A 27,788-nucleotide genomic window follows, 5' to 3' on the forward strand; every position below is an offset into this window, starting at 1 on the left:
TAATTATATACATACATATATATAAATAAAAGAAAGAAAATCGTCCTCTTCATTCAAGCACAGTTTAATTAGTGATTTGTGAGTAAAATGAAGGCAAATTTTAGAATTTTTTTGCTGCAACTTTACTTTTTTTTGTTGTAAAGTACTGAGAAGAAATTACATTAAATATAAATTAAATCTGTATCAACTTTACTATAAGAAATTTTTAGTTAAGGCTTTGCTTTCATTTGAAATGTGAAAAAAGGATTAAAATTATATTTTTTGAAAATTCAAAAAGCTGTAATTTCAAAATGTACCTTAGTCAATTTTTGTTGACATACACTGAACTAACAAAAATCATTTAAAAGAAATTTTGTGTTTTAAGAAATTATGAACAGTTTTGCCCGGTTTTATTTTAGTCTGCGCCAGAATATTATGACTTGCTTACTTCTAACACCTTTTGCTACCAATATTAGTGCTATTTGTTAGTTTAAAAACAGACTATATAGCAACAAGATGAATAATTGTTTACATCTTTATGGTAATGAGTGAAGGGCATTATTTTTCATGGTGTTTGCTTATTTTTTCAGGTTGCATTTGTATTGAGTTTCAGGAAACTTTTATTGTTTTAGGTAACCTACATTTTTTTTAGCAGGTATTTACCAAAATAACTATAACTAGCTATTTTAGTAATTATATTTATAGGATTTATGAGGTCGCAGAACATAGTGCATTTGCTAGTGGTGATTTATGTGTTAGTGTGCTATCTGGTGGCAGTTCTATTGATGGTAAGTTACAATAAGTCCAACTTTAATTGTAAATTATGTCATTTCACAGTATAATCAGATGTGAATCTTGTAGTAGAAAATTCCAATAACGTACCCCTTCTGGGAAATATTATGCTGAAATGGCAAAATAAACAAGACGTTTTGTGTTTATCCGCAGCCCATGAACCTGAAACATGAGAGGGCTGATAGAATTGATCAAATGCTAAGTGCAGGTTCTTTGGAATGCAAACACCAGAAGGTATTGTGTAAAAAAGAATTTAGGCACACAATAAACATGTGCATATTCACTGCCCATGTTTTGCACAGGAAACTGGGAGGTAAATGTACATCTTAATTATTTACAGAGGCATTAATTGACGCAATTGCTAAAAGTCATACTATCAAGCTAAAAAAAGGTAGGTCATCACTTGAAATCCTCACACTCAAGAACACCACTTTCCTGAGTATGTAATAACAGGGAAAAAGGACAGTGCATCTAAACGGTGTGTTTGCTCCATAAAATATATGCCAAGCTACAAGATATCAGTGCACAGAATCTGATGTGAGGCTGTTTCAAAGTAACTTTTCACGCTAGTATTTCTTATCATTAGAGAGCAATCTTACCATATCTATGGGCCTCCAAAAACATTTGTCTACATAAACTACAAACAATAATAATGATTTTATTATTGATAACAAAACTGACAGACTTAGCAGCAACAGTGTAATTTTGTTATGAGTGCAGTTAAAATTATAACTGGCCTCCTAGATAAATAAAAATATGAATATTGACAGATGTTCAAAATTTAAAAATAATCTGGATCATCAAGGAAATATTAAATTCATAACACTATTAAATAACAATATTAAAAAGTTGTTTTTTGTTGATTTTAACAAATCAACAAAAAACAACTTTTTAATACAACCTTGCTTTCAAATTATTGGATATATTCGACCATTTTAACCATTTTAGGAAAAATTTACTGTATAAGCAAAGTAGATGAATTTAAAAATAATTCCAGATGATTAAAAGAAATTTTCAAAGGAAATCTCCGAGCATATAAAATAGAAAGAATTTTTGCAATTTAGGATGTGCTCAACCAAATAAGTGAAATTAACTTGGAAGATATCAGGGATATTTCTGACCAAAATAACATTTATTTTACAAATTTAGATCGTAACTGCAATCAACCTTTAAGAAATAGACATTCAGTTAGTATATTTTTTCAAGCTGTGCTTTTTTTCTTGTAAACTTGATCAAATTATTCCATCCATTTCTGTTTAGATTGCAATTGCAATAATGAGAAATTTTCATTATCTGAACAACAATTTTTAATTTTTATTAAAGAGTATTGTCATTTATTTTAACAGATTTACTTAAGCAAGTCAACCAGTTACACATCAGCTTTCAAGTGTCACTGGAGTGCACCATGTTGCACAAAAAAACTTATTTGATAGTATGCATTCAGATAAGGAAAGTACAATAGTATTTAACCCTTATTTAATATTCAGTTTACTATATTATACACAGTTATATACATTGTGTGTTTATAATGCAAGTATAATAATCATAGCTTAATATATAGTCACAGTTTTAATGTTCATGAATCTCCAGAATTGTCAAGCATGCAGAATTATTTGGTTAAACCCCATCTGTTAAACCAAATCTCCTATTCAAAGTAATAATAAAATTAATAACAAATGAGTGATTGTTAACTTTGATCATTTAATTTTCCTAATTAAAAAAAAACCTTGCTTCTTTGAATTACATTTTTATTTAAGCTTATTTGAACTTAAATGCATTTATGATATATGTGAAAAACTCTTAAAAACAAAAATAAATCATATCATGAAATTATTATTTTCTCAGCACAAATTGTTTACTTTCTTTCTAATGGTTTAATACGGTATTGAATTTCTTCTATTAAAGTTATGATAAGTTATTATTTTTATTGTAAATATGGAATGTGTGAAACCCTCAACCTTCTGGAATCTAACTTATAGCTGTAGTTAATTTGATCTTGATATTCTGCTACCAATTTAATTTGATGTTTAAGATATTGCTGTCTAGCTGGTAATCTATTAATAATTTTTTCATTTGTGTCTTTTTCATTGAAATACTTCTCACTGAATTTCATTTTTCTAATGCAGAAATAATAAATACATTCAAATGTACTAAGTAGGCTGGCTCCAAGAAATAATCCTGCAGCTCCACCCATTGAAACTGTAATTAAAAAATAAAATATGTTATAAATTATTGAAACTATGCCCATAAGCAATTACATGCATTTATAAATAGAAAGAGAAGTGATGTAGGATGATAATGTGAGAGATGGAAGAAAATGGTGAAAGCTCATTAATGCAGCCAAATTATGATCTGGGAGAAGAGGTTGAAAAAGTATCTTTGGCAATAAATTCCCTTTTAAAGAACCAACTTTCAACCTCAGTTTCAAAATTGGCAACCAATAGCTACAGTGAGCAGTCTAATTTTTATATGATATATCTGAGTTAATTTTTTATTACTGACTAGGTTTAAGGAATTTGTGTCATAACTTTCCAAATATGATAATTTTGGCTACAGACTTTGGAATTGTCTCTACTACCTCAAATATTATAAATTGTGTTGAAGTGGTGATAATGAAAGTCATACTTGACATGTACTGTGACAAAGTATATCATTTATTTACATGAGACAGTAGCACTGATTTGTTTTCATTCTGATGTAAATAGAGAGGTGGGTTTATAAAAAGAGGGGATTTACAGTTAATAACAGAATTTGTATGTACTTCTTAATTATTATTGTACTCCATGAACTATCAAAATTATTGAAATAAATATAGTTGTTATTGATCATGTAAGATTTATTTATGTGGTATGCTACGTAGTGCTACATTTTATGTTATTTTCTATTTTATTGAACTTATGATTTATAAATTATAGCCTACTATGTTTTAGTAATAATAACATTACATTACTCATTACATATTAAAAAGAGAATGGTAATAAAGCTTATCAAAAATGAATCAAACTATTAATATTTATAGTTTAATAACAATAATTATGATTAATATTTGTGCATAGCATTTCTGTTAATAATAAATAATTAAACTAGAAATATCAAAATGATGTTGAAAGATATCAATGTAAAAAATTATTTTGTGGTTATCTATTATGATTAGGTGTTGTAGTAAAGTCATCAGATTCATATGAACAAGTTTAGTTCTCTAAACTTGTTTAGTGAACAAATTTGCTAGTTAGTTTTGGTATGGGCAAATTGGCAAAATAATTTGTTTGATTTTGTCAGTTCGAAGTGATAATTCCACCATCATCCTTTAATAAAATTTTAAAACTAAATATCACATATTAATCACTACATCAAATTACCAGATTTAGTTATTCATAGATTTTGCATTTGTGGGGTTTTATTAATATACAAACTGGTGATGCAAAACATTTTAGAAGTTACTGAAAGATGGATTCAATAGAAATAAATGGATAAATTTGCAAGGAAAATCATTAGTCATTAATATTAGAATTAATTATCAACATTAATATTAGAATTAATGTTGAGTTCATAAAGTATAATGATGCAAAAAGATGATGGTAGAAAACTGTTTGATATATGCAAAATGGAGTTTATAAAAGTAACAAATTGTAGGAAGTGTAAGAGTAAGACAAACCAAAGGAAAAAGTTTAGTAATATAGAAAATAATCTTATTTCAGGAAACTAAGATGTGTTAACAAAGAATAAAAGAAGATTTGTGGAAATGAACCCAATTATAATAAGAGCACAGTTTGTGAGAGAGGAGTGAGAGCTAAACAGTTGGTAGAAGAGCACAGAAGGATAATGTATAAGGGAAAAATACCCTGTTATTATTATTATTATGTATAAGGGGAATGAATAGTGAAGTAGACATCTGATAAATTATCTAACTACTCTGATTACTATGAATAGTTATAAATACTTATGATAAAAATAGGGAATGAGGAAAACCAAATGTAACATAAAAAAGAGTGAGATGAGGGTTAACCTTACTTCTTTGTTTTTTAATTTGTACATGAGAATCAATAAAAGAAAAATTTGAGCATTTAGGAATAAAATAAAAAGTTAAGATTATCTGATGAGATTATTGTCTTACATACTTTATATTGAGCAAAATGAATATAATTAAATGTAACTGAAAAAAGAATTAATGATAAATGTAAGAGAATCAATGAGAATGTTAATTATTAAAGAAAGAAAAACATAATATGATTATACCAGAAACTGTAGAGTTTTATTTAGTAAAATTACGAAGGATGAAGTATAGAAAATAGGTACCAATAGCAGACAAGCCAGAAAATTAATTTTTTTGTTTTTGTTTTGCACTGGAGGAGGGAAAATCTGCTACCAGATGCCCAGTAGCCTGTACTACTGAGTGTACAGGGTTTCCTGTTAAAGCAGCAACTCACTAAAAATCCTTCCCTTCCCACACGATGTGGTGACAGAATCACCGGAAGGTTTACTGTCGTCACCATATATGTCTTCAGGATCTCCCGGATTCATTCTCGAATGAAGGGTTTCAGCGTTCTATGAGGGCATCCAGCAGCGATGATCCTGTTGGACCCCTGGTACCCATCCCCATGAGCTAGCCTTCCACCCTCATCCTTGGGCTTACTTCTTTACATCAGGGCCGTTCTTCCTCCAGTTTTTTTGCAAGGATATGTCTGAACCAAACCTGCATTGGCTCCAACCCTCTACCAATCTAATTATAGTTTTCATTATTTCTTCTGGGGAAACTTCCCTTTCAAATGGATACTTCGACATCCATCTGGGGCACCTTAGAAACGTATGTATCACATTCTCCTCTTTTTGATAGTACTGACACATCGGTGTCTCTTGCCTCACCCTGGCATGGAGGTAGGCCCAAACGACCCAAGGGACGTCAAGGAGTCCACCTCCCCATGCCCCCTGTTTAATGTGGTCTCAATGCACGGAATTATCCAATACATCCATCTTCCATTGTATTGTTGTCCCACCTCTCTTGCTATCTTCTTATGAGTTCCCTCCTGGCTTCTCCAGTGTCTGCACCCTGGTATCTGGCAAGACACTCCTTCGCCGACAAATCTGGTGGCGGCATACCAGTGATCACCGGAGCTGCTCCCAGCCAGGTTTCCTATATACCTGCGCCACATGCAGTGCCAGGCTGTGGTATACACTTTAAAACCGAGCTCTATTACGTTCTTCTTCAGGACTTCACATCAAATTTGGGCTGAATTTAACATAGCTGAAACAACCGCAACCGCAATGATCCTTCTTTTGGAGGATCGAGGGCCAACCACATTTCCCAATAAAGCGACCACCCACCGCGAATGTAACTCTCTCCGCCTTCTTGCACGTTTCTGTGACATATGCGGTGAACCCCCTCGTCTCGTCAAGCAATACTCCTAAGTATTTGACTCTTGTCGAGGGAGTCACATCAATGCCTTCCAACCTTACCGAGGAATCCATCTTCGCCCAGTCATCTGTAGCATAGTTGTTTAATGCGGAGACACCGTTAGCTCTCTTGCCTTAAACCAGTCCATCGGTCTATTAGCATCCTATTAGCCAACCGCCTCACAACCCTAACTGTCCTTGCTGTCACCACTACCGCTAGGTCGTCTGCATAGGTTACATACTCAATACCATTCGGGAGTCTCATATCCAGAAAGCCAACATACAATGCTTCATAGCAGGGGGCCCAGGATTGACTCCTGAGGCACCCTTCTCCATTGTCATAACAATCTCCTCTCCTTCTATCAAGGTGATCTTCATCTCCCTACCTGTCAGATATTCCTGAATCATTTTGACCCGGTAGGGAGTCACCTTTCTCTTCTCCGTCTGTTCGATGATCACCTCCCATCTGACACTATTAAAACCATTTTAATAAGCTAAGCTTCGATAACACATATTCTAGTTTTTTGTGATTCTGTGATGTGATTGTGATTCTAGGAATCTTTCCCGCTACCAATTCCTTTCTTCTCCAGCTATTATCTCATGGAATAGGTCCCGCATGACAACCCTGAGCTGATCCTTTGGCAGTCTTGGCAACGCCCTTCCAAATTTAACTCTTATTATCTTGTAGGCGTTGCCAAATGGGTTTTCCTCCAAATCTGCATATATATCCAATTACTTTGCCCTCTTGGCCTTAATAATGGCTTTCTTTAACTGTCCCCTAGCTTGTTTCAACAGCCTGATATTCCTTTCAGTATCTATTATTTGCTGTCGCCTTCTATCTCGTGTAAAAATTCTTCGAAGTCGTATACATTCTCTTCGAATCTCATTAATTTGTGGAGACTAGCAATAAATCTGTTTGCGTCTTGTGTCACTGTCTCGAACTCCCAGGACCTCCCTGCAAAAGTCAATCACAGCGCAATGTAACTGCTCTGGTTTCAATCTGTCCAGTTCGCCAACCTTCTCCTCAAAGACCTTTTGCAGTCTGATAGTCAACACCTGCTGCATCCTCCAGGGTCACTTAGCATCATTTCGACATGCTCTGGGGCGACCAACGATCACTTCTACACATCTGTGATCGCTGAGCGTCTCCTCATCTAAAATTCACCATTTCATCTCATCCATGTATACTTCCTTAACCAGGGTCAGATCGAGTGTATACCTTAGCAACCTCCTCCTTGGAGGTGAGCACATCAATATCTCTTATTTAACCTCTTAACACAAGAGTTCGATTTGAGGGCAACCTTTACTCCCTGCACCTCCTCCTGTAACTTTTCAGGACCTCCAATCATTATCTCAGACCCGAATCCAAAGATCCTCCCCCTGGCCCTTATGGGCTGAGAGGATCTCCGGGCCTCCATCTCTGATGCCTTCCTTGTCCTCTCTGAGAAGGTCTGTATACGTCTTCTGCTTTCCATTTTTCTCTAGCAATCTAACCACCAAGGTTTTAGTCTTTTTCTACTATCGCCCTACTGGCGGACATTTCCCTTCTATCTTTGCTCTTGACTGACCTGTCTGTATAGATGCCAGTTGTTCTACCCAATTGGCAGCCAGCATACTCTATCACCTTCCTGGCTACTTGTGCCGTGTCACCCTCTTCCACCCCGAAGATCACATGTTTCACTAACAGGAAAACCTCTGCAATACACTTCCTCAGATGAGGAATATTCGCCTCATCTACTCCCGAATCTATCACTGTTGTGAATAAATTCCTTTCGTAGTTTTCTACATCATCTCCCCGAAGTACTGTGGCAGCCTCACTACAGACCATCAGTTGACCCACCTTTAATTCTCCTCCCGTAGCCATGTCCCTAACCATCAGAGCCACTCTAAAGATAGGCTCCGAGAATTTAGTCTTTAGTTTCGTCAAGTCCAGGATCACTGCCAAGTCCCTTTTTCTCTTAGTGAAAATCCTGTCCTTGTTCCATTTAGAAACCACCATTTTATCAATATCCTTATCCTTGCCTTCTTCCTTCAATCGTCGCAAGATCTCACTGTCTTCCATCTCACTCATTGTCTGGCAAGCCATATCTATTTCCTCAGTCTTTACATCACACTGATTCGACTAGAAAAATATTCAGAGTGCAGCGACTACCTCTGCCATATACCCTGCTAGCTCCTTCAGCTCGCGGGCAGTGTGGCTCTTGTCGGCATGTTTTGACAATGTGCCACTCACACTGATTAACTCTCGTGCGTACTTAAGCAATTCACCTCTTCTACATCCTATCCTCATACTTCTCATTCACATGTAAGGATGCCTTATTAGAACGACTCCTCTTTCTACGTTCTTTCTTATTCCCACTAGTCGCGAAGGCGTCAGTGGACTCGCTAGTAGTAGGATCACGTGAGCTACACGCATACTCATGATGCAGCGCCTGCTGTCTCTGGCTTCTTTTAACCATAGTCGGAAAATCAAGCTGCGTAGCAATCTCAGATACAAAAAAAAAATTTGCTCATATGAGATATGGGTGAAAGAAGAAAATTAAGGAATAAAGGAAGAAAATGAATTGCCTTTTATTAAACATACACTTAGGAATTATAAAAAAGATTCTTCCAAATGTTTTACTGGAACTTATCATTTTATGGTAGCAAAACATGGATAGAGGTGAAGATAAAAAAACACAGATAATCTTGAAAATAGGTGGGATGATTAACTAAAATGAAGTAGTTTTAAGGGAAAATGGAAAACAGCAGAACTTTTGGCATGATCTTGTAAAAAGAAGATGTAGATTGATAGCTTTTATATAAGGAATTTAAGGCTTATAAGTTTTAGTCAGTAACTGGAAAAATATTGTAAAGGGAATGATAAAATTTCATAGCTCGTTGGAGAGGGACAGTAGGCCCTCTTCAGCAGCAGATCTTGAAGGAGGTTCTTCCATTGATTGAATGTTGAAATGACAATGGCCAGAGGTTGATGAGATGAGCTACCAATCTGAAGTGGGTAAGGGTCTTGAGGAAGCATTCAACAAGATGTGCGAGGTAGTTAAAATGCTAAAGAAACTTATTAAAATCAACCCAAAAACGAAGAGGGAAATTAAGGGGTGTATCCTCAAAATGGAAGAGCCCATGAGGACCCTCAAGCAGGCAAGGAACTACTGGGTGGTGCAATGCTCTACACAAGGAAGATGTGCGCCAAGGCTGCCACGCAAACTCCCGCTAGACAGGGCTCTGATGAAATCTTATCATGATCTCAAAGAAGGGGTCAAAGATGACCTGTTGGGATTATTAAGGATATGACCCAAGAAGTGCTTCAAGCACACTGAAGAAGCCAATATTTGCTAACAAAAGTGCTGATGTGGTTGTTATCTATGACTTAATGGCCATTGCTAACAGTGTATTAAGGAAGAAGTTAGAGATTAGAGCACCGTGGGTCGAATACCTCGCCCAGGAAGGCAAACTACGGGCTAATCAGGTGCTCATTGACTGCCCGAGTATGATGTGCACCTTGCGAGTCTTGGACGGGGACTTGTTAGATGTAGGAGGTAACACGCTATATTTTTTAATTAACTCCAGCAAAGGAGAGAGGAAAGGACTGGGGGTCCTAGTTGAAGTTGTGGGCAAGGTTGTCAGGATCAAGAGTGCAACTTGTACTGCTGTCAATAAACTTGGACAGAATCTCAGGAGGCTAGTTGAAACCACAGCTGCAGAACCTCAAGAACTTTGAGGTTCATCTGGATGTGATGGATTAGATGAAACTAAGAAGGCCAAACCTTCAAAGAAGCAACCACTTTGCGAGCCTCTAGCCACGGTGGTCTTGCAAGCTGAAGGGAGGACGTCTGATCTCAGGCATAGGTTGAGGGAAAATCGACTAGGAAAGGCTCCGGCTAGGACCTCCAGATCAGAATCAAGGCTAGGGATAATGCTGCCGAAGCCCTAAAAAGTTTCATTGAACAAAGTATCCAAAGAGCAGATGTCAGGCTGTGACGAGAACCTGAGAGGATTGCCTAATTCACGATAAAAGATCGATCTTTTTGAGTTAACTTCTCAGAAAGAAGTAGAGGACGCCCTGAGTAATGAAACTGGAAAAGAGCTGCTCATCTCTATGAGGTCACTCTTTAGCAATACAAAGGTAGCTACTGTGGTGGTGTTTGGAAGGTGTGCATCCTCTCTGCTAAAAAAAAAAGGCAGATAAGGGTAGAATGGATTATAAATGTTGGTTGCCGGGGCACCATGCCTCACGGTGCTGCGATACTGACCAGAGCAATAGTTGCTTCAATTGCAAAGAGGCAGATCACAGGAAGAAAAATGCAACTCTGCCATCACGTGTATGACTTGCGGCAAGGAGTGCCACAGGCTGGAAAGCATTTGGTGCCCCAAACCTGAATGATGAAGGCTCTATAAAGCAATATGAACAGGTGCAGAGCTGCACACCATCTACTATGGTAACAGCTGTACAAGAGGGAGAGCTGCTGATCAGCTAGTCCAATCACCAAGCGGTTGGGAATTATCGTTGGGTGATCAAGAAAGATTGTGACGTGCTATCTACTCGTACTTGCTGTCACGGAGGTATACGTCAGGAGAACTGGATGTGGCCATTACTTTTCCTGGGTGAATTTAGCCGGCATAAGATTGATAAGCTGCTACATTTCCCCTATCATTCCCCAAGAAGATTATGAGAGGAACGTGGATGACAAGGTGGAGGCCGCCGCCAACTATGGTAAACCCTGCTTACTAGCCGGCGATTTCAGTGCCAAATATATTGAGTGGGGGGAAGGGTGGCAACGGATCGGAGGGGGCACTCCTGGTTGAACCGGTGGCGTTGGGCTTGGTCTTTGTGAACAAGGCGGGAGTTTCCACCTTCAGGCGGGGAAACTACACTTCCATACTGGATCTCACCATCGTCAGCGAGAGACAGGCTGGTAAAATTGCTAATTGGAGAATTCTTGACGAGGAAAGCAAGAGTGACCATGCGCATTTACCTTTACTGTATCCATGGCTAGACCTAGTGCTAATGTTGTACCACAGTCATGGAAATTCGGCCCAGCAGCTCTTCAGAAGCTCATGATGGTCCTTGGTGATAGGTTGCAGGAAGGAAAAATCCTGGCTGATGGTCTGATAGCAGCTACCTTAGAGGCATTTTGCGTAGTCGAGGACACAAGGCTTGGTCACCGAAATAAGAAGCAGATGTACTGGAGATCTTCCGAGGTGTTGAATCTCAACAGAAATGCCAACAAGCTAGAAGAACATGGCCTTGAGAACACCAAAAAAGACAAGTGGGCTACATGTGTGTCCAGATCAACAAAGATCCGTGGGGAGATGCTTATAAGGTCATAACCAAAAATTTGGTCAGAGCTCCCCCAGTTATGAGTCACGACCAGTTGATAACAGCGATCTTGTTCTTTTGTGATGAACTCTTTCATAGACGTGAGATTGTAATGGAAGAGATCTCATTCTTTACTCTGGAGGAACTGCGATTGGCTTCTAATAGACTGAGAACCGGTAAGAGTCCAGACTCTGATGGAATATCTGCTAAGATAGTTAAAGTAGCAGTTGACGTTGCGTTGTCCATAGTGCTCAGGGCGATCAATCACGCGCATGTGGATGGGTGCCTTGGGTGATGAAAAGCACAAGGCTGGTCTTGCTGAAGAATCCTGGTCGCAATGCTGGTGACGCAGTTGAGTACAGGCTGCTCTGCCTCCTGAACTCTTATGGAAAATTGCTAGGGGCATTATTAGTTAGGAGGCTACAGGATGCAGTCAAAGCATGCGGCGGATTATCTGATTGTCAATATGACTTCTGACAGTGGATGCACTGATGAGGATCACAAAGATGACTGAGGAGGCACAAGGTGCACCAGGACGTTATCAATGATCGTGTTGCTGGTTGTTCGGAACGCCTTCAACAGCATGATGTGGTCTGCGATCCTTGAAGAGTTGGAAAGGAGGAATATCCCAGCATATCGTAAAAGAATATTGCAGGCCTAAGACCTATCTTTCGGATAGGATTATTACTGTAACAAGATAAGCCTGTGGAGTTCCCCATTGAGAGGCTAGTGCCACAAGGATCACTGCTGAGACCCCTACTATCGAACATTGTCTTTGATGGACTCCTCAGAAGAAATTAACTGGAAGATAATTGGGTTGAGACTCACTGTGAATAAGACGGAGACACTTATCTCGGCCGACACTATTAATCTGCCACAAATAACTACTTAAGTGGAAGAGTGAGTTATATACTTGGTTACATCTGTAAATATCTGGGTGTGTAGTTGGACATAAGAATGAGGTTCTCAGTGCATCTCCACAAAACATCAGAGAAGGTGGAAAAGGTGGCGATGGCACTCTCCACACCTATTAAGAATATAGGAGGCTAACAAGCATCCATAAAGATGTTGCTGGCCAAAGTTGTGGGGTCTGTTACTTCATATGCTAGTCCAGTTTGATTCAGAGCCTCACAATACGAGAGGTGCAGGAACGAGATGAACAAGGTTCAGAGAATGGAACTAAGAATCTCTTGTGTGAACAGGAGCTTCTCAGCAGAGGCGGATTTGTGGTTGTCATATGTCATCTCTGGACCTCAAGTTTAATGAATATGTTAATAGGCAAGTGAGCAAAACGAAGAAACAGGAACCTCACTGCTAGAGAAGTTGCAAGAGAGATGGTATACTGCCATTATTGGCTGATGGATGCATCGGTGATCCCTAGTGTGGAAAGGTGGATCTGTCGGGGACATAGAAAGCTTAACTTTTGGCTAACACTAAATGACAGTTGGCACCATCGAATGCTCCAGGTGGGCTGATGTGAGACTACAGTGCACAGAAATCATCAAAAGGCTTTGTGCCCCTAACCTCCTGGATAAACTGCTTGACAGTGAATCTCTTGGAAGGCAATGTCTATCATTAGCAAGGATATACTTCAAACAAAAATGGCAGAAGAGAGCTATCAACAGTGGTTGCTACTGTGTAGGATGGGAATGCGACAGCATGGACTGGGAGGTAATCATGAAGGTAGCCCAGGGCCTGTAGAGATCACAACTACTGTTGAAATGCTTAGGGCTCTCTGAACCATCATTGAAGCCCTGAATTAAGTACAGCATGCCCACTGAGTAATGCCAAAAGACGAGTATTAGGATATGTAGTAGGGGGAGGACCCTGATACCCACCTTTCGGCAACACATAGGGGGATTTTGTAGCATGGGGAGAGGTTTTAGTTGTTGTGAACCTGACAACATTTACCATCTGTGTGGGTAAGCAGCAGCTTTAAGAGCATTTACCTTCCCTAACAGAAAAAAGTGGATTTATACTAATGAAATAAAACTGGCTATTAAAAAAAGTATATCAAAGTTAAAATCAGAGTTAAAAAATAAGAAGAGTTTCTTCTCTTTATGTCATTTTTCTTGTACTGATGAAAGTTTTCAGATATTTGTCTTGATGTTATTTCATTCAGTAAAATATCATGAATTAGATAAGCCCTCAGCAATCATCAAATATAAATCTAAATTAAAGAATGAATGACCCTGATACCCACCTTTCGGCAACACATAGGGGGATTTTGTAGCATGGGGAGAGGTTTTAGTTGTTGTGAACCCGACAACATTTACCATCTGTGTGGGTAAGCAGCAGCTTTAAGAGCATTTACCTTCCCTAACAGAAAAAAGTGGATTTATACTAATGAAATAAAACTGGCTATTAAAAAAAGTATATCAAAGTTAAAATCAGAGTTAAAAAATAAGAAGAGTTTCTTCTCTTTATGTCATTTTTCTTGTACTGATGAAAGTTTTCAGATATTTGTCTTGATGTTATTTCATTCAGTAAAATATCATGAATTAGATAAGCCCTCAGCAATCATCAAATATAAATCTAAATTAAAGAATGAATCTAAATTTTATATGTACTGTATATAATACAATATGCATAAACAAAAATTATAACTAATCAATAATAAAACGTTTATGTTTTTAACAATACTATTTATAAAATTGCACGTATAGTAACGTCCACAAGTCTAAAACAATTATAAGTAACATCTCATAACTACATCTTAAGGTTTCAATTTATGAAATGTGTTGTGTAAGAAACAAAGTTTGGGAACCGCTAGTTTAGACAGTAGGTATATAAGTAATTCACCAACAAGGTAAATAACACTTTAAAAGAAAATAGTACAACAGATTACAGTTGATTTAATATATGTTTAGCTTTAATTTAGTATCATGGTATTTGAGTTAATTTTGTACTTCAATTTTATCAAATTAGTAATGCTTTAAAGTTATTTGATCACGGTTTATATAATTTTTTATTTAAACCAGACAATATTCTTCTGCTCATTTACATTAAACAATGAGAAAAGTTGTTCTTTAAATTACTTTTCTTGTATTGATGAAAGCTTTAAAATGAGAAACTGTACAATGGATGTTGCTTTTAAAAATTTTTTAATTTTGCCTAACAAATTTTTTAATTTTGTCTAACAGTCCGTCATTCTAATCCTTTAACAAACTGTATCTGCTCATTTCTCTATGGTGAGGAACTTTAAAAGTTACCTTTTGCAAGGTTACTACTCCCATACTACACATTGCTACTACTTACCAACTAAATCTAATTGAGTTCTTACTACGTTTCTTTTGAACCTTTCATTTGGTAATGAATCCATTTGAATAAATATATTTGATCCATAAGCTGGATCATCATAATTTTCATTCCTGAAAAATAAGAACAAAGTAAAACATATTTGAAAATATTCATTGCTGAATGGAAAAATATTAAATTAAAAAGTTTTTTTTTATAAAAAAGACTTTTTTAATTTAAGACAATTTATCACCACATTAATCTTTCATTTCTTATGAAAAGATTATTAATAACACTGGTTTGCTTTTTGAAATTTTTTGTCAGATGATTTTTTAAAAACAGGTGTTCTTACATCTATTTTTAACCGTTTCAGACCTGAATTTTTTCCTGCAATAAAAAAATTATTTGTTCCTGTATTCCAAATAAATGAATCTTTTAACTATTTTTAATGAAATTTTTAATTACCCATTTTTTTTTTTGGTTTTTGAAAAAAAAATTTGAATTCAATTATACACATCATCATGTCTTTCTCAAGTTTTTGGATATTTTTGATTTTAACTGCAATAAAACACTAAAATTTTTAATGAAAACTACTTTTAATGAACTTTTTCTTTAGAAAATTATAGAAACAAATGTTAAAATTAAAATTAATTTTTGTAGAGTAACTTATTGTTATAAACCATTAACAAAATAAACTAAAATAGAATAAAAAACAAAAAAAATTTCACTCGCTAACACAATTTTTATTGACTAAATTAAATAATTATAACATAATTACTGAAATATAAATTGCAAAAATATGTTAACACAACTTTGAAATCACAAACTTTAATCTGTCCAACTGAATACATAGTGATTGAATTTTATTTTGTATGAAATGCAAGTTAACAGTTTCTTGCTTATAATAAACATAAGTGAACCTTACATTTCCAGCAGTTTATTCTAGATTTACCATAGTATTTAGGAAATGGCTCGGTATTTTACAATCATAATGGAAAGGTATGTGTTCAATTCTATTGAACTGAATTTCTGGTGCTGGTCTTATTTCCCCATGATATTTTTTGACTATATGATTCATTTGGTCGAGTTACTTGGTCTTCCTCTTTTCTTTTTCACGATAGGATTCCCACAATGAATTAGACCATAAGCAACTCTCACTCTGAAATGCATTAGATCCACAAGTTTGTTGTTAGGTACATGTTGAGCCAATGCATCACATTTATATACTAACTAGCTTTGGACAACAGCGATATCAATAGCATGGAATATAACACATAGAATCCATTTTTTAGATCTTATAAAAATTCTATAATAACTAATCATTTGGTTCAATAAATCTACTCCCCTCCATAGCATAATTGTACCTTTTAACATACTCTGGTTAATCAATCATATTGAATCCTTTCTGCTTTTTGTCCCAGCATTGAACCATATCAACATTACCACTTCCAATAAAATTGGGTTTCAGGCAAACAGGTTTGTTATCAATCCATTTAACCATCATTACATTATTTTTACTAGTAATTTCAAAGGTTGAGCTGCATTCCAATGTCATGCCATCTTTATCAGTAAGTAAAGGTGGTTTATAGAATCTATTTACCAGCATCAGTAGCCACCACCCCCGACAAGACCATAAGGCACCCAGCAGTGAAAATATACAAGTGCAGGTCTAAATTATTTTGGAACATAATTTCATTATCTCCAAAATTTGTATCTGGTAGTAACTCACCAATTTCATCAATGAGAGCATTGTAAATTCATCATCATAAGTCAAATCATTTGGCCCAACCTTATTCGCACCAACTCCCACTATCTTTTGAAATTTTTGTGATATATATTCCTCAAGATCATCATCACTTAAATCATTAACATCAGAGTCAGTTAAAATGTTAAGAATTTCAGACTCATTACGGCCAAAATTATATTTCTCTCTATTTACACTACATTTAGAGACACTCATATTTCAAAGTACCAAAATACACAAAAGATAAAAACTGGAATCATGCTTCAATTGCTGATTTGATGAAAAAAATTAATATAAAATAATAAAAAAAAACGAAAGTTTTATAAGCCATTCAAAACCTGTTGTGTACAATTGCACACAAACATTTATTACTCAAAAAAAAAAAAAAAAAAAAAAAAAAAATTACGAAGAAAATACACTAATATACTTTACAATTTTTCATTAAAATTCAGATATTTTTTAATAATCAATAATAAGATTATAAAAAACTGAAAGCATTCACGGGGTTCGAGAGAACTTCGTCGGTAAGGCGACGAAGTCAATAAACTACATTTACAGTTCTAAACACGACCTAACCTAACCGTGAAATGAAAATGGGGAGGAAAAATAAGCGTGAAAACATTATATTTCAGTTCAGTTAGATTATTAATAAAGAAATTTAAATTTTTGTAAGTGGAGATTTAATTTATACAAATGTATATCTCCACTTACAAAAATTTATGTATTATATATAATTCTTAGTAAATTAAATATTTTGTAATACTTAGCCAAATAGTTAGTAAATTAAATTTAAATAAGGAATACTTTTAAAACATACCTCGAATTTTGTTAGACAACGTTTTTTTTATTTATTTCATTTGATGAACCGCGGGACTCGAATATGACATTTTATTTATTTTTTAATGTACCTTTACGAATTGCGCCGCTAGATAGTAGTACTTGATAGTACTATGTAGCGTGCAAAAACCTGATAATGTGCTTGAAATAATAAAATTTAAAAGAAAACATACTGCAGCTTGTTTAAATGTTATGTAAATTAAAGTACTGAAAATGAAACAATTTTTTTAATTCCCATCACTTCTTTAAAAAAAAAAGTATTAATCTAAAAGAGATTTTACTAGTTTTATTAAAAAATGAATAAATAAAACAAATAAATTATATTGGAATCGAATTTAACGATAAAACTCGAGGGTTTCACTTACAAAGTAATACGTGTAATATTACATCACGGATTTTCGATTCGTGAAGGTCATTATACTAGTTTTATTAAAAAAAGAAGAAAATATAGTATGAAGTGAATGCTATGACTATCCACAAAAAAAATTGGCCGTGAAATTCAATTTCTTTGTTCTACAGCAAAATCAATTTCAATTTCTTTGTTCTGATGGATTTTAATAATAAATCCATAAGATAATAATCAGTAATTCATAAAAAAAAATTGAAGAATAATCTAACAAAACGCAGTGATATCCAAAAAAATTACAATGAAATTGTATGGTAAGAGTCTTGCAGATATCACTTCCGTTCAAAAACAAAACTTTTGTATTATAAATAAAACTGTTTTTAACAAAACGATACTGATATTCAAAAAGGTAGACACTGCATTTCTGTTATCAAAATCTGTTATTAATTTAGAATTTGCTTTAAAAAACATACATTTAAAATATATATAATAGACAATAGACATACAGTAACAGATAATAAACAATGTTTAGCGTTCCATATAAGAAAAACAAAAAATTGTTACAAAACCCTTACCGGCCCGATTTAATTTATATGTAATACATATCACATTTACAGAAATAATACAATTCTTATTTCTTATTGTATAATTTTTATTTCCCTTGTATTTTATTTTAATTTATTTCTCCTAATATTTTTATCAAAAAGAGAAGAAATTATGCTTAATTAAATTTTATCAATGATTTTTATAAAACACTGTTTTAGAATTAAAATTAATAGTAAACAATACAAAACACAGATCTGATAAAAGCAATAGTGAATCTGCAAATACTATATACAACCAGAGTATACATCCAGATGATTTCAGTAATTCATTGCAAGAGTGCAGACCTATAAATTAGAGAATTAAAAACTCATCAAAAGAGATTTTGCTCATAAAAATAATACCTTAGAAATCTCTTAAAAATAAGATCCATTAATTTTTTTATTTCTATTTGGAGAAGTGCTATAAAACTTATAAAGGATAACTCTAGATTTTATTTATTCTTGATAATTAAAAAAAAAAAAAATATTAGGGGCAAATTTAGAAAATAGTATCTAAACTGCAAGACAAATTTACATCTGCAGAAACCATAGCATCGTAATAACATCCAATACCCAACATTTATACTGTCAATGTTTAAAATCAAATTTTCTACCCAGTATACTAATTTAAAGAAAAATTAACTACAATTTTTTTTTCAGTTTCAGATTAAAATTATGTTCATATAGAAAGGATGAAATCAATTTATTTACTTCCTTGCCTTGCTATAATGAAAAATTTTAAAATAGAGCAGTGAAGAAATAGAAAAAATAGATAAAAAATAGATCTGAAAGATAACAATGTATAAGGGCGGGATAGTACCCAAGAGAATGGTAGAATAACGTATAATCCATATACATATAAGTGAACCAATATAGAAGGATTTGTAATGACGAATCTAAATATTTAGATCAGAATTAAATATAAATTGAAGCAAAGAGGTAACAGGTTATTTGTTGTTTAATAAATGAAATCGAGACGATAGAGTATCTTCACAAAACCGAAACCTTTTAAAACAAGGGACAAGCAATATGATTAGGAATGTATTTACCCAGATCACCAACATTGCATTGAAATCGTTCTTATTGAATAAGGAACATGTGTATATTCGTAAACAAGTAGTCTAGAACCCAAAATTAGTTTTATATTTAAGATATAACCACTTAAATCTTTTGTGTAGAACTGAACAGACAGGACTGAGCAGGTTAACCTACCGGGTTGGTCTAGTGGTGAACGCGTCTTCCCAAATCAGCTGATTTGGAAGACGAGAGTTCCAGCGTTCAAGTTCTATTAAAAACAGTTACTTTTATACGGATTTGTATACTAGTTCGTGGATAACGGTGTTCTTTGGTGGTTGGGCTTCAATCAACCACACATCTCAGGAATGGTCGAACTGAGACTGTACAAGACTTCATTGACACATCATCCTCATTCGTCCTCTGAAGTAATACCTGAACGGTAATTCCCGGAGGATAAACCAGAAAAAGAAAGGTTTGAATAGGTTACTAATGATTCCAAAAATAATATTCATTTTTAACTATCACATCAGAATTTTATTTAACAAGAGGATTATTTTTGTGGTCACTTTAATTGATAAAATAATTAGTACATTTAAACATCATTATACATACAGATATTTTTCTTTCAAATATTGTTACTAAAAGTTATTGATAAATGTTATTAAAAATTGTTGTAATACTTTGAAATCAGTGAAACAAAAAATGGTTCATTAATTTACAAATTTTTTCTTAAGCGACTTACTTCTTATGCTTTTTCTATACTGTACCTATTGTTTCATTGCATTTTCCTTGGTACCACTTTTCCATCTCCCTTATATCGTGATGAAACTGTTCACCTTGCTCTTCACTAAAATGCCTGAGATTTGCTGGAAAGTAGTCGATGAGTGAATACAGAAAGTGAATTTTAATACTCATTCTACAACCAAGCTTCTTGAAGGTTTCTAACATCGTGTGAACAATTTCCTTATAATTGGGATTTTTTTATTTCCCAGAAAATTCTCAGCAACAGATCAGAAGGAAATCCAGGCATGTTTTTCTCTTGTGTAATATGAATATGAATGTGTGATTAATTGAAACTTGACCATCAAAGAACACCGATATCCATTATCTAGTATTCAAATCTGTATAACAGTAACTGCCGTTACTAGGATTTCAACCTTAGAACACTTGACTTCGAAATCAGCTGATTTGCGATGATGGATTTACCATTAGACCAACCTGGTGGATTTGCAACTATTACTTGTGACTGAATCAGTTTTTTAATGTAATATTTGGTTCATTATATGCATTAAAATTGCATTTTCCAGTTTCCTTAGCAAGACAAGTGGAAGTTGTAAATTTTATCTATAGTTTATATGAAGCCGTAAAAAGTTATTATTAAAAGAGTATTGACACATTTAATTTTAAAACACATTAATGTGACAAAAAAGAATATGTATTAAACAAATACAGACAGCACAAAGTAAGTGAATTAGTTGACTGTGTATTAATGAGGTGTTTAATGTGTTAAAAGACAGGCATTATATACAATAGATGAACTAGCAACACCACCACCACTGAAGGAATTCCATGACAATTGAACATCTAGCTGCCATTTTTTTGACATCATAGAGTAAGTCAATTTTACATTTTAATTTTTTTAAGTTTAATCAACATCACACTGTTAAATTTAACCATTATTTTGCTGACTGTGTAATGTAAGTTTTAAAAATTCTATATCAATGTTTTATTTTTTAAATTAACTGAAATATAGTGTATAATTGTATTTTCCATAATTTTTTTGATGTTGTCTGGCATTAATACTGAGTCTTTTACATCTGGTCTCTTCCCTCTCACTGCTCTCTATTTTCCTCTCACCCTTATTATCTATTATTCTTCATTATAATGATTTCAGTTTTTCTAATTTCTGTAATTAATAATTGTCCTGTTTGTTTCTGAGTGATAATAAACTGCAAAGGTTGTTTATTTTAAAGTTATTATCATCATTTAAATATTATTACTATATGTATATTATTGTTCTGTGAAGTTTTAATCAGTACTTAAACAAGCATGTTTATCTAAAATCATTTTTTTCAAATTTCTTTAACTAATATCGCACATGAAATTAATGCTTACCTAACCATCACCATGTATACCTATGTGCATATTAGGAACCTCTATATTGAATAACTAGATAATTAATCCTTTTTTATTAAGTAAAGTACAATGTACATTTAAGTATTATTTTTGTAAAAGTATTGTATTGTAAGTATTGCTTTCCTTTATTAATATATCTGGTAATTTGCTTTCTAAAATTACATTATTTAAAATAAATAAATTTGTTATTATATCTGTAACAAAATTTTATTTATTCTATTTTTATAAATATTTAATTTTTGAATGTTAAATTTTAAAAACAAACAAATTTTTTTCCTTAATTTGGTGCCATCTTCAAAAAATCAGAATTTAAATTAATTAAATACATATTTAAAATTTTAATCACAGATTTTTGATGTAAATTTTATTATTTTTTTTTTTAAAGTTTGAGTTAAATTTTTAGTTTTGCTTATATTTAAAAGTTGAATGTACCAAAAAACTGCTACCTATATGAAAAGGGTCTTTGGATTGAGATAACTTGAATAATTTCTTCTTAGAAAAATATAAAATTGAATTCTAATTAATGGCACAAAAAAGCTGTTCCTATGCTATTTTTAAAGCTGTTTCCTATCAAAAGAACTCTGATTTGCAGGAATGCATTATCTTCTAACTTAATTTGTTCAAATTTTGTTAGTTATTTTGTGTAAGTATCAAAATGATGTTTTATATAATTATGATGTAATAATCCAATACTACACAATGACAGAAAAAAAAAAATAATAATTTCAAATTTTTACTTTTCTAATTAAAAATCTTCAACTGAAGGTGTGTATAAAAATGCATAGTGTTCCATTCACTGTCCCAGTGAGTGAAATTTCCTCCACAAAATGGAGTAGCGGCTACTTTATTCCAAGAAGGAGGACAACCCACTCAGTCTTTAAACTGCCATTAAAATTCACCAGATCTGTAGGTGCATTGTGCAACATAAAAATTTCTCCAATGGATGAAGTAATTTCAAAATATTCACTAATATTGTGGGATGGATGTACAAAATGGCTCATTAAAAGACCCTAAAAACTCTTGACTACTTTATGAGCTATGTAATTAGAAGCAGGTAACGGGACTAATAACACATTTTCATCAGACCTAGCCTATTATTCTAAGAGCTACAAACACTGATAAGCTTGAAGCTTGCCTAAAATTTTTATACATCTGCCTCATAAATATGAGGATAATAAAATCTACTTTTGCTGACAAATATATTATCTGTTAGTTTTACATTGCTAGTTTCTTTAAATTTACAAAAGTTCTTTTCAGAACATTACAATGCTTACAGAAACGGAAAAAGAGGTGTGTTTAATGTGGCCAACCATTTGTTGCAATATAAGCATATTTGTACATAATAAATTAATTGTAAAAATAATTTAGAAATTTTGTAATAAAAATAAAAAATGAATATACTTGAAAAATATTATATTTATAAATTTAAACAAAAGTATGAAATGACAAACCACCAGATCATATTTGAAGATGTTTTAATTAAAGACATAGTGGGTTGTAGCAATTGGCAACAATGATTAAGAATATAAAATGTGTGATGTTTTAAATTTACATCATTCCAGTAATGACAGTGGAGTTGTGCTATTACAAACACACACACACACACACTTTTTCATATATTAGTAAGGCAGTATATTAAAAAAATAACTTCTATGATTTAATCGAGGCACGTGTAACTGCCACAATGAACCTTGAAGCTTCGACTATGACAAGCTAGTAGAGTAAAATACAGTGGATATTATTTTTTTAAATGTGTGCAAATTAGCATATATTTCAAAAACTGAAAGATTCAAATAAAATTAAAATGTTACTTATGAAAACTCCTGTGTGAGAGCTGCCATTACAATACCAACAAGCAATAGATGAAGATAAACAACAACAAAAAAATTAAATTTTATATTATACTGCTTTTAGACGACAGAGTTGAAACTCAGTACTGAATTTATTTAAAGTATTTATATTTATTAAATTTATGGATACAGATTTATTTCTCTTTGTCCTGATGAATGAGATTCAATTTTGTGGGTTAATATACTTTATATATTGCAATAAGAATTTGTTGAAGCTCATTTCAAAACATAAATCTCACTCTCAATTTGGAAACAGTTTAATTATAAAAAAGAAAGTACGACTACATTACCAGAATAATGTAGTTGATTACTATATCAAAGAAACTACTTTGAGTTGTTTTTGAAATTGTTTTTGGCTATCTTGGATTCGCTATTGGAATTCAACTTTGTTTTTTTAAATGCCATGATGGTCATATTATACATGATTTCAATGTAGATTTGAAGAAAAACTTTAGTGAAAACACTGCATCCATAGCTTCATTTGTGTTTTAGATATCAATCATTAAATAGTCCAAATCGTGGTAAAATGGCCATCTCTAACCTTCATTCAACATAAATATTTTTTATAGAAAAGGGGATAAATTACACATCATTTAACATTGCAATTTCATGCTGGAAACCATTCTGCAAACCGTTCTCCAAAATCTCTTCTCGTTCGCCTGTAAAATTTCCTTGAAGACAATGCAGGTAGGTGCTCCATCTTTCTGAAACCATGAATTGTAAAAATCTTGTTCAGAATAATTTTCAGTTGCTGGAGTATGATTTCAAAGCGTACCTTCATACAACTCATCTGTCAAATTTCCTTCAATTACAAATGGCCTAATTAATGTGTCTGATACAAAGCCAGGACAAACATTAATCTTTACAGGATGCTCATTTTGTGCTTCTGGTAACCATTGTGGATTTTCATTATTCCAATCATGGAAATTATGTCTATTGATGTTCCCATTCAGCAGAAAAGTAGCCTCATTTGAAAAGGCAACATATGTTATGAAATTTGGGTTCTCAATAATCCTGTTCATCATAATTTCAGAAAAATTCAACATGCCAATGAAAATCATCTTCCAATAGTTCTTGGTGCGGCTGAATTTTGTAATGCTTTATATGGTTTTCACTTAAGCCTTCATGGATGGAGGATTTGTTTCTATCAAGGTGCCTACTATTGACCTAAATTGAGTTGTGGGAAATCTCTGTTAAATTAACATGACATCTGCTTTTACATCTTTACGTAAGGATTTAGGTCTGCCAAATTTGCAACGATTTTTTATAATTCCACATTCCTCAAATCTTCATACCATTTTGAATTGTTGATTTTGCAATCAGAACGCAATCAGGAAAGTGTCATTAAATGAATTTCTTACTTGGTCATACAATCTTTAAACTTTAAAGATTATCTTTAAAATCTACTAGATTTTATTTCTAAAATAAATATTATTTAAAGTTATGATGTATTCTTTCAATAACTTTACATAAAATCACCTATTTTCTCTGCTTTCAAATAAATAAATGCAATGAATAAGCTTTGTAATTTTGTTTCAATTTCGTTATTGAATATCATAATGATAAATTTCAAATAATTAAATAATGAGAAGAGTTTGGAAAACTGTTTGCATAATCATTTCCAGCATAAAACTGCAATGTTTCATGATGTGTAATTATCCCCCTTCCTACCAAAAACATCTTGAAGGAGGTTGGGGACAGCTGTGACACTTTAATGGTCAATTATCTAAAACACAGATAAAGCTATGGATGTTGGGTTTTCACTTAAGTTTTTCTCGTTCAAATGTACATTTAAATCACATGTAATATGACCATCATGTCATTTAAAAAACTAAAGTAGAATTCAATAAGGTGAATCCAATATGGCTGACAATAATTTCAAACATTTCAGAGTAGTTTCTCTGATACAGCATTCAACTACATTTATTCTGGTAACAGTAGTTTCTCAGTTTTCTAAAATTAAGATGTTTCCAGACTTTCAAGTCACCTGTATATAAATACTTAATTTTATTCATCCATCAGTATAATGAGTGAGTTAAAAATAATTAAACTTACTGAACTTTAATTTTTGATATTACTGTATACTCTGGTTCTAGACAGCTGGACTTGCAATCACACACTAAACCATGTTTTTCACTATCTGCTGTACGGAGAATTCTCAATGTTTCTGAAATCAATTGTTTAGATCAAGTTTAAATAATTTGATTAACTTTTATAGTAACTACTAAGAAAAAGTTTTATTATAAATGATATTTTATTCAAATCAGAACACCATTATAATTCATATCAAGAATGGAGTAAGCATGCCAGTTTATTAATAGGAAAAGGAACTGCCATAGAACTGGCAGAATGAAAGTAATTAGTATTATTACTGACAATGTTACCAAGAGATGCTACCCAAATATTCCCAAATTTATTTATTTAGAATCATACATTTACACAAAAAAATGTTTTTTTTCTTTCTCTCCAAATTAATTGCCAAACACATTGATGAATAGGTTTCAGTATAATTTTAATAGAAGAAGAAGAACTAATTTACATATGACTAGTTAAAGAAAAACTGATACAGATGCTTCCATGATAGAACCACTGAATATAGAAATACTATATTTCTATATTTCAGTGGATAGAACATACGGCCTTCCAAAAATTACATGTTTTTTAACCGTTTACTTACATAATAAATAATAACAATTATTATAATAATTGAACATACGCACAGGTTAAGTACAAGTACACAATAATTCTTGAGTAGCAATTTTCATATTAATAAAGTTTTTCAGTAGGTGAATGCAAGTAGGATGATGCTTAACGTGACTGTTTATTTTTTTCCTTAAAACAGGACATTTACTAATTTTTAGGTAGTAGTATGTGAAAAGAACAGGAATGACCTCATGAAAATAAAGAATTTATATGGTTTTATATTTTTCTGAAGAACTAATTTGCTTTATTTGGTGTTGAATTTAAATAAGAATGAAATTCTTGGCAGAATTTCTTACAATTTACCTTGGTAATTAACATTTTTCATTAGTCCACAACTTATTTGTAAGAGAAAAGACCCTTTCTATGGGTGCATTAGTTCTAGGCAAACAAAATATATTCAATAATTAAACAAAAGTTTATACGATTAAAATTATTGGTGTGAAAATGTTTGAACAATTGTACCAAATGACTTGCGGTTGAAACATTCCCAGTGTTCCATTTAGTCACTTTTTGCGGTGTAATGTAATAAAAACTCATCAAAATGTCTGTACCTTGGTTATAATTAATAAATCCCTTTTCAATCAATACATCTATTACACTCTGAATTTCTTCTCACGTAGGTATTTTGGTTACAATTCACTCATTAAAATATTTCTAATTCTTCACAGAACGAAGTCCATTGCCTCAAATATTTTCAAACTTTTTTCAAAGATTCCACACAAACACTGTAAATATAAAAATTGAATATATTTTCACAATAACGCATTCAAAGAGTCTGTAGGTAGACAATCTGCGGCAGTTTTAATCGCGTTGTGAATTACATGAGCTCCACATCCTATTCCTATCAATGTTCTTTCGAGAGATAAATCTAGTTTTTCATAAACATTGTTGACGCCTCTTGTTTTCAATTCGCCAAAATTACAGTTCTGCAAAGACCACAATTTTGAAGTCAAATAATTTTCTGTCTACTTTCATTAGATAATTTATAATGTCTGATGTTTTGCCTGGTTGGTCATGAAATTCTAAAAGTTTGACTTGTGTGCAGTCGTATTTTAAAAAGAAGCGAACTAAAACTGAGAATATTTTCTTGAATCAGTAGTTAGAAACATCAATATAGTAACACAGTAGCATTTGCTGAGTAATCTAAATATTACTGTTGGTGCTAATACAACAACAGTAGATATGAACAGATCTAAATTTCTGTTTAAAACACTTTAACTTAGAAGCACAATCGTTTGAGCGAAAACTGTGGTTCTTTTGCACGGCATGATAAGCCAGGCGCTTTCGGTCATAACAGCTTCCAGATCTTTCGAAGATGATGAATCTCTTTTTTTAATAAAATTAAACATCAAAGAACTAGAATTGGCAACAAGATCGGAATTTTTATGTTTTTCTGAACTTAATATCGCCTACATGGGATACACTAAATTCCGTACGACACTTCACATCTGACGTCCGATGAAGTATTTCTTTACTTTATTTACGGGTACTTAGTTAAGTGCACTTAGGTTAGGCATTGCTAAAATATTGTTGTTACACTATTACAAGAAATGCTTTTTACTCTCAATCACTGTTAATTATTATAACTAACCTCAAGATTTTGACATATTATTCGATCTATTGCTGTCATTCTAGGCACTACAAAAAATCAATTTATTCAATTCTTCAAAATCGATAATACGCATAATTTGCTTATTGGCCTATGATTTATTCCATTTGTGATTTTTACATCTACAATACTAGGTTGCCTGGTCCCGTAAATGATTTTATCAAGCCATATTTCCATTAAAAGAGAGCAGTGTTGAAATTCTAAAAGTTTTTTGAAGTTGAATTATATGATGTCTTTTTGTCT

General features: G+C 32.9%; 1 protein-coding gene across 1 annotated transcript in view; it reads right to left on the reverse strand.

Annotated features, from left to right (window-relative positions):
• Positions 1-2,283: 2,283 nt before the first annotated feature.
• LOC142317668 (sodium channel protein Nach-like) overlaps positions 2,284-27,788 on the reverse strand; it is a 74,844-nt gene continuing 49,339 nt past the window's right edge. Inside the window, exons 9-11 of the mRNA XM_075354222.1 lie at positions 25,289-25,400; positions 14,741-14,853; positions 2,284-2,970 (exon numbers count right to left, since the gene is read on the reverse strand). Of these exons, the coding sequence (XP_075210337.1) occupies positions 2,696-2,970; positions 14,741-14,853; positions 25,289-25,400 (500 nt within the window). The 3' untranslated portion in view covers positions 2,284-2,695. The remainder of the gene's footprint in view (positions 2,971-14,740; positions 14,854-25,288; positions 25,401-27,788) is intronic.

The sequence above is a fragment of the Lycorma delicatula genome, chromosome 1 (genome assembly GCF_047948215.1).
Source record: "Lycorma delicatula isolate Av1 chromosome 1, ASM4794821v1, whole genome shotgun sequence".
In the NCBI taxonomy this organism is placed as follows: Eukaryota; Metazoa; Arthropoda; class Insecta; order Hemiptera; family Fulgoridae; genus Lycorma; species Lycorma delicatula.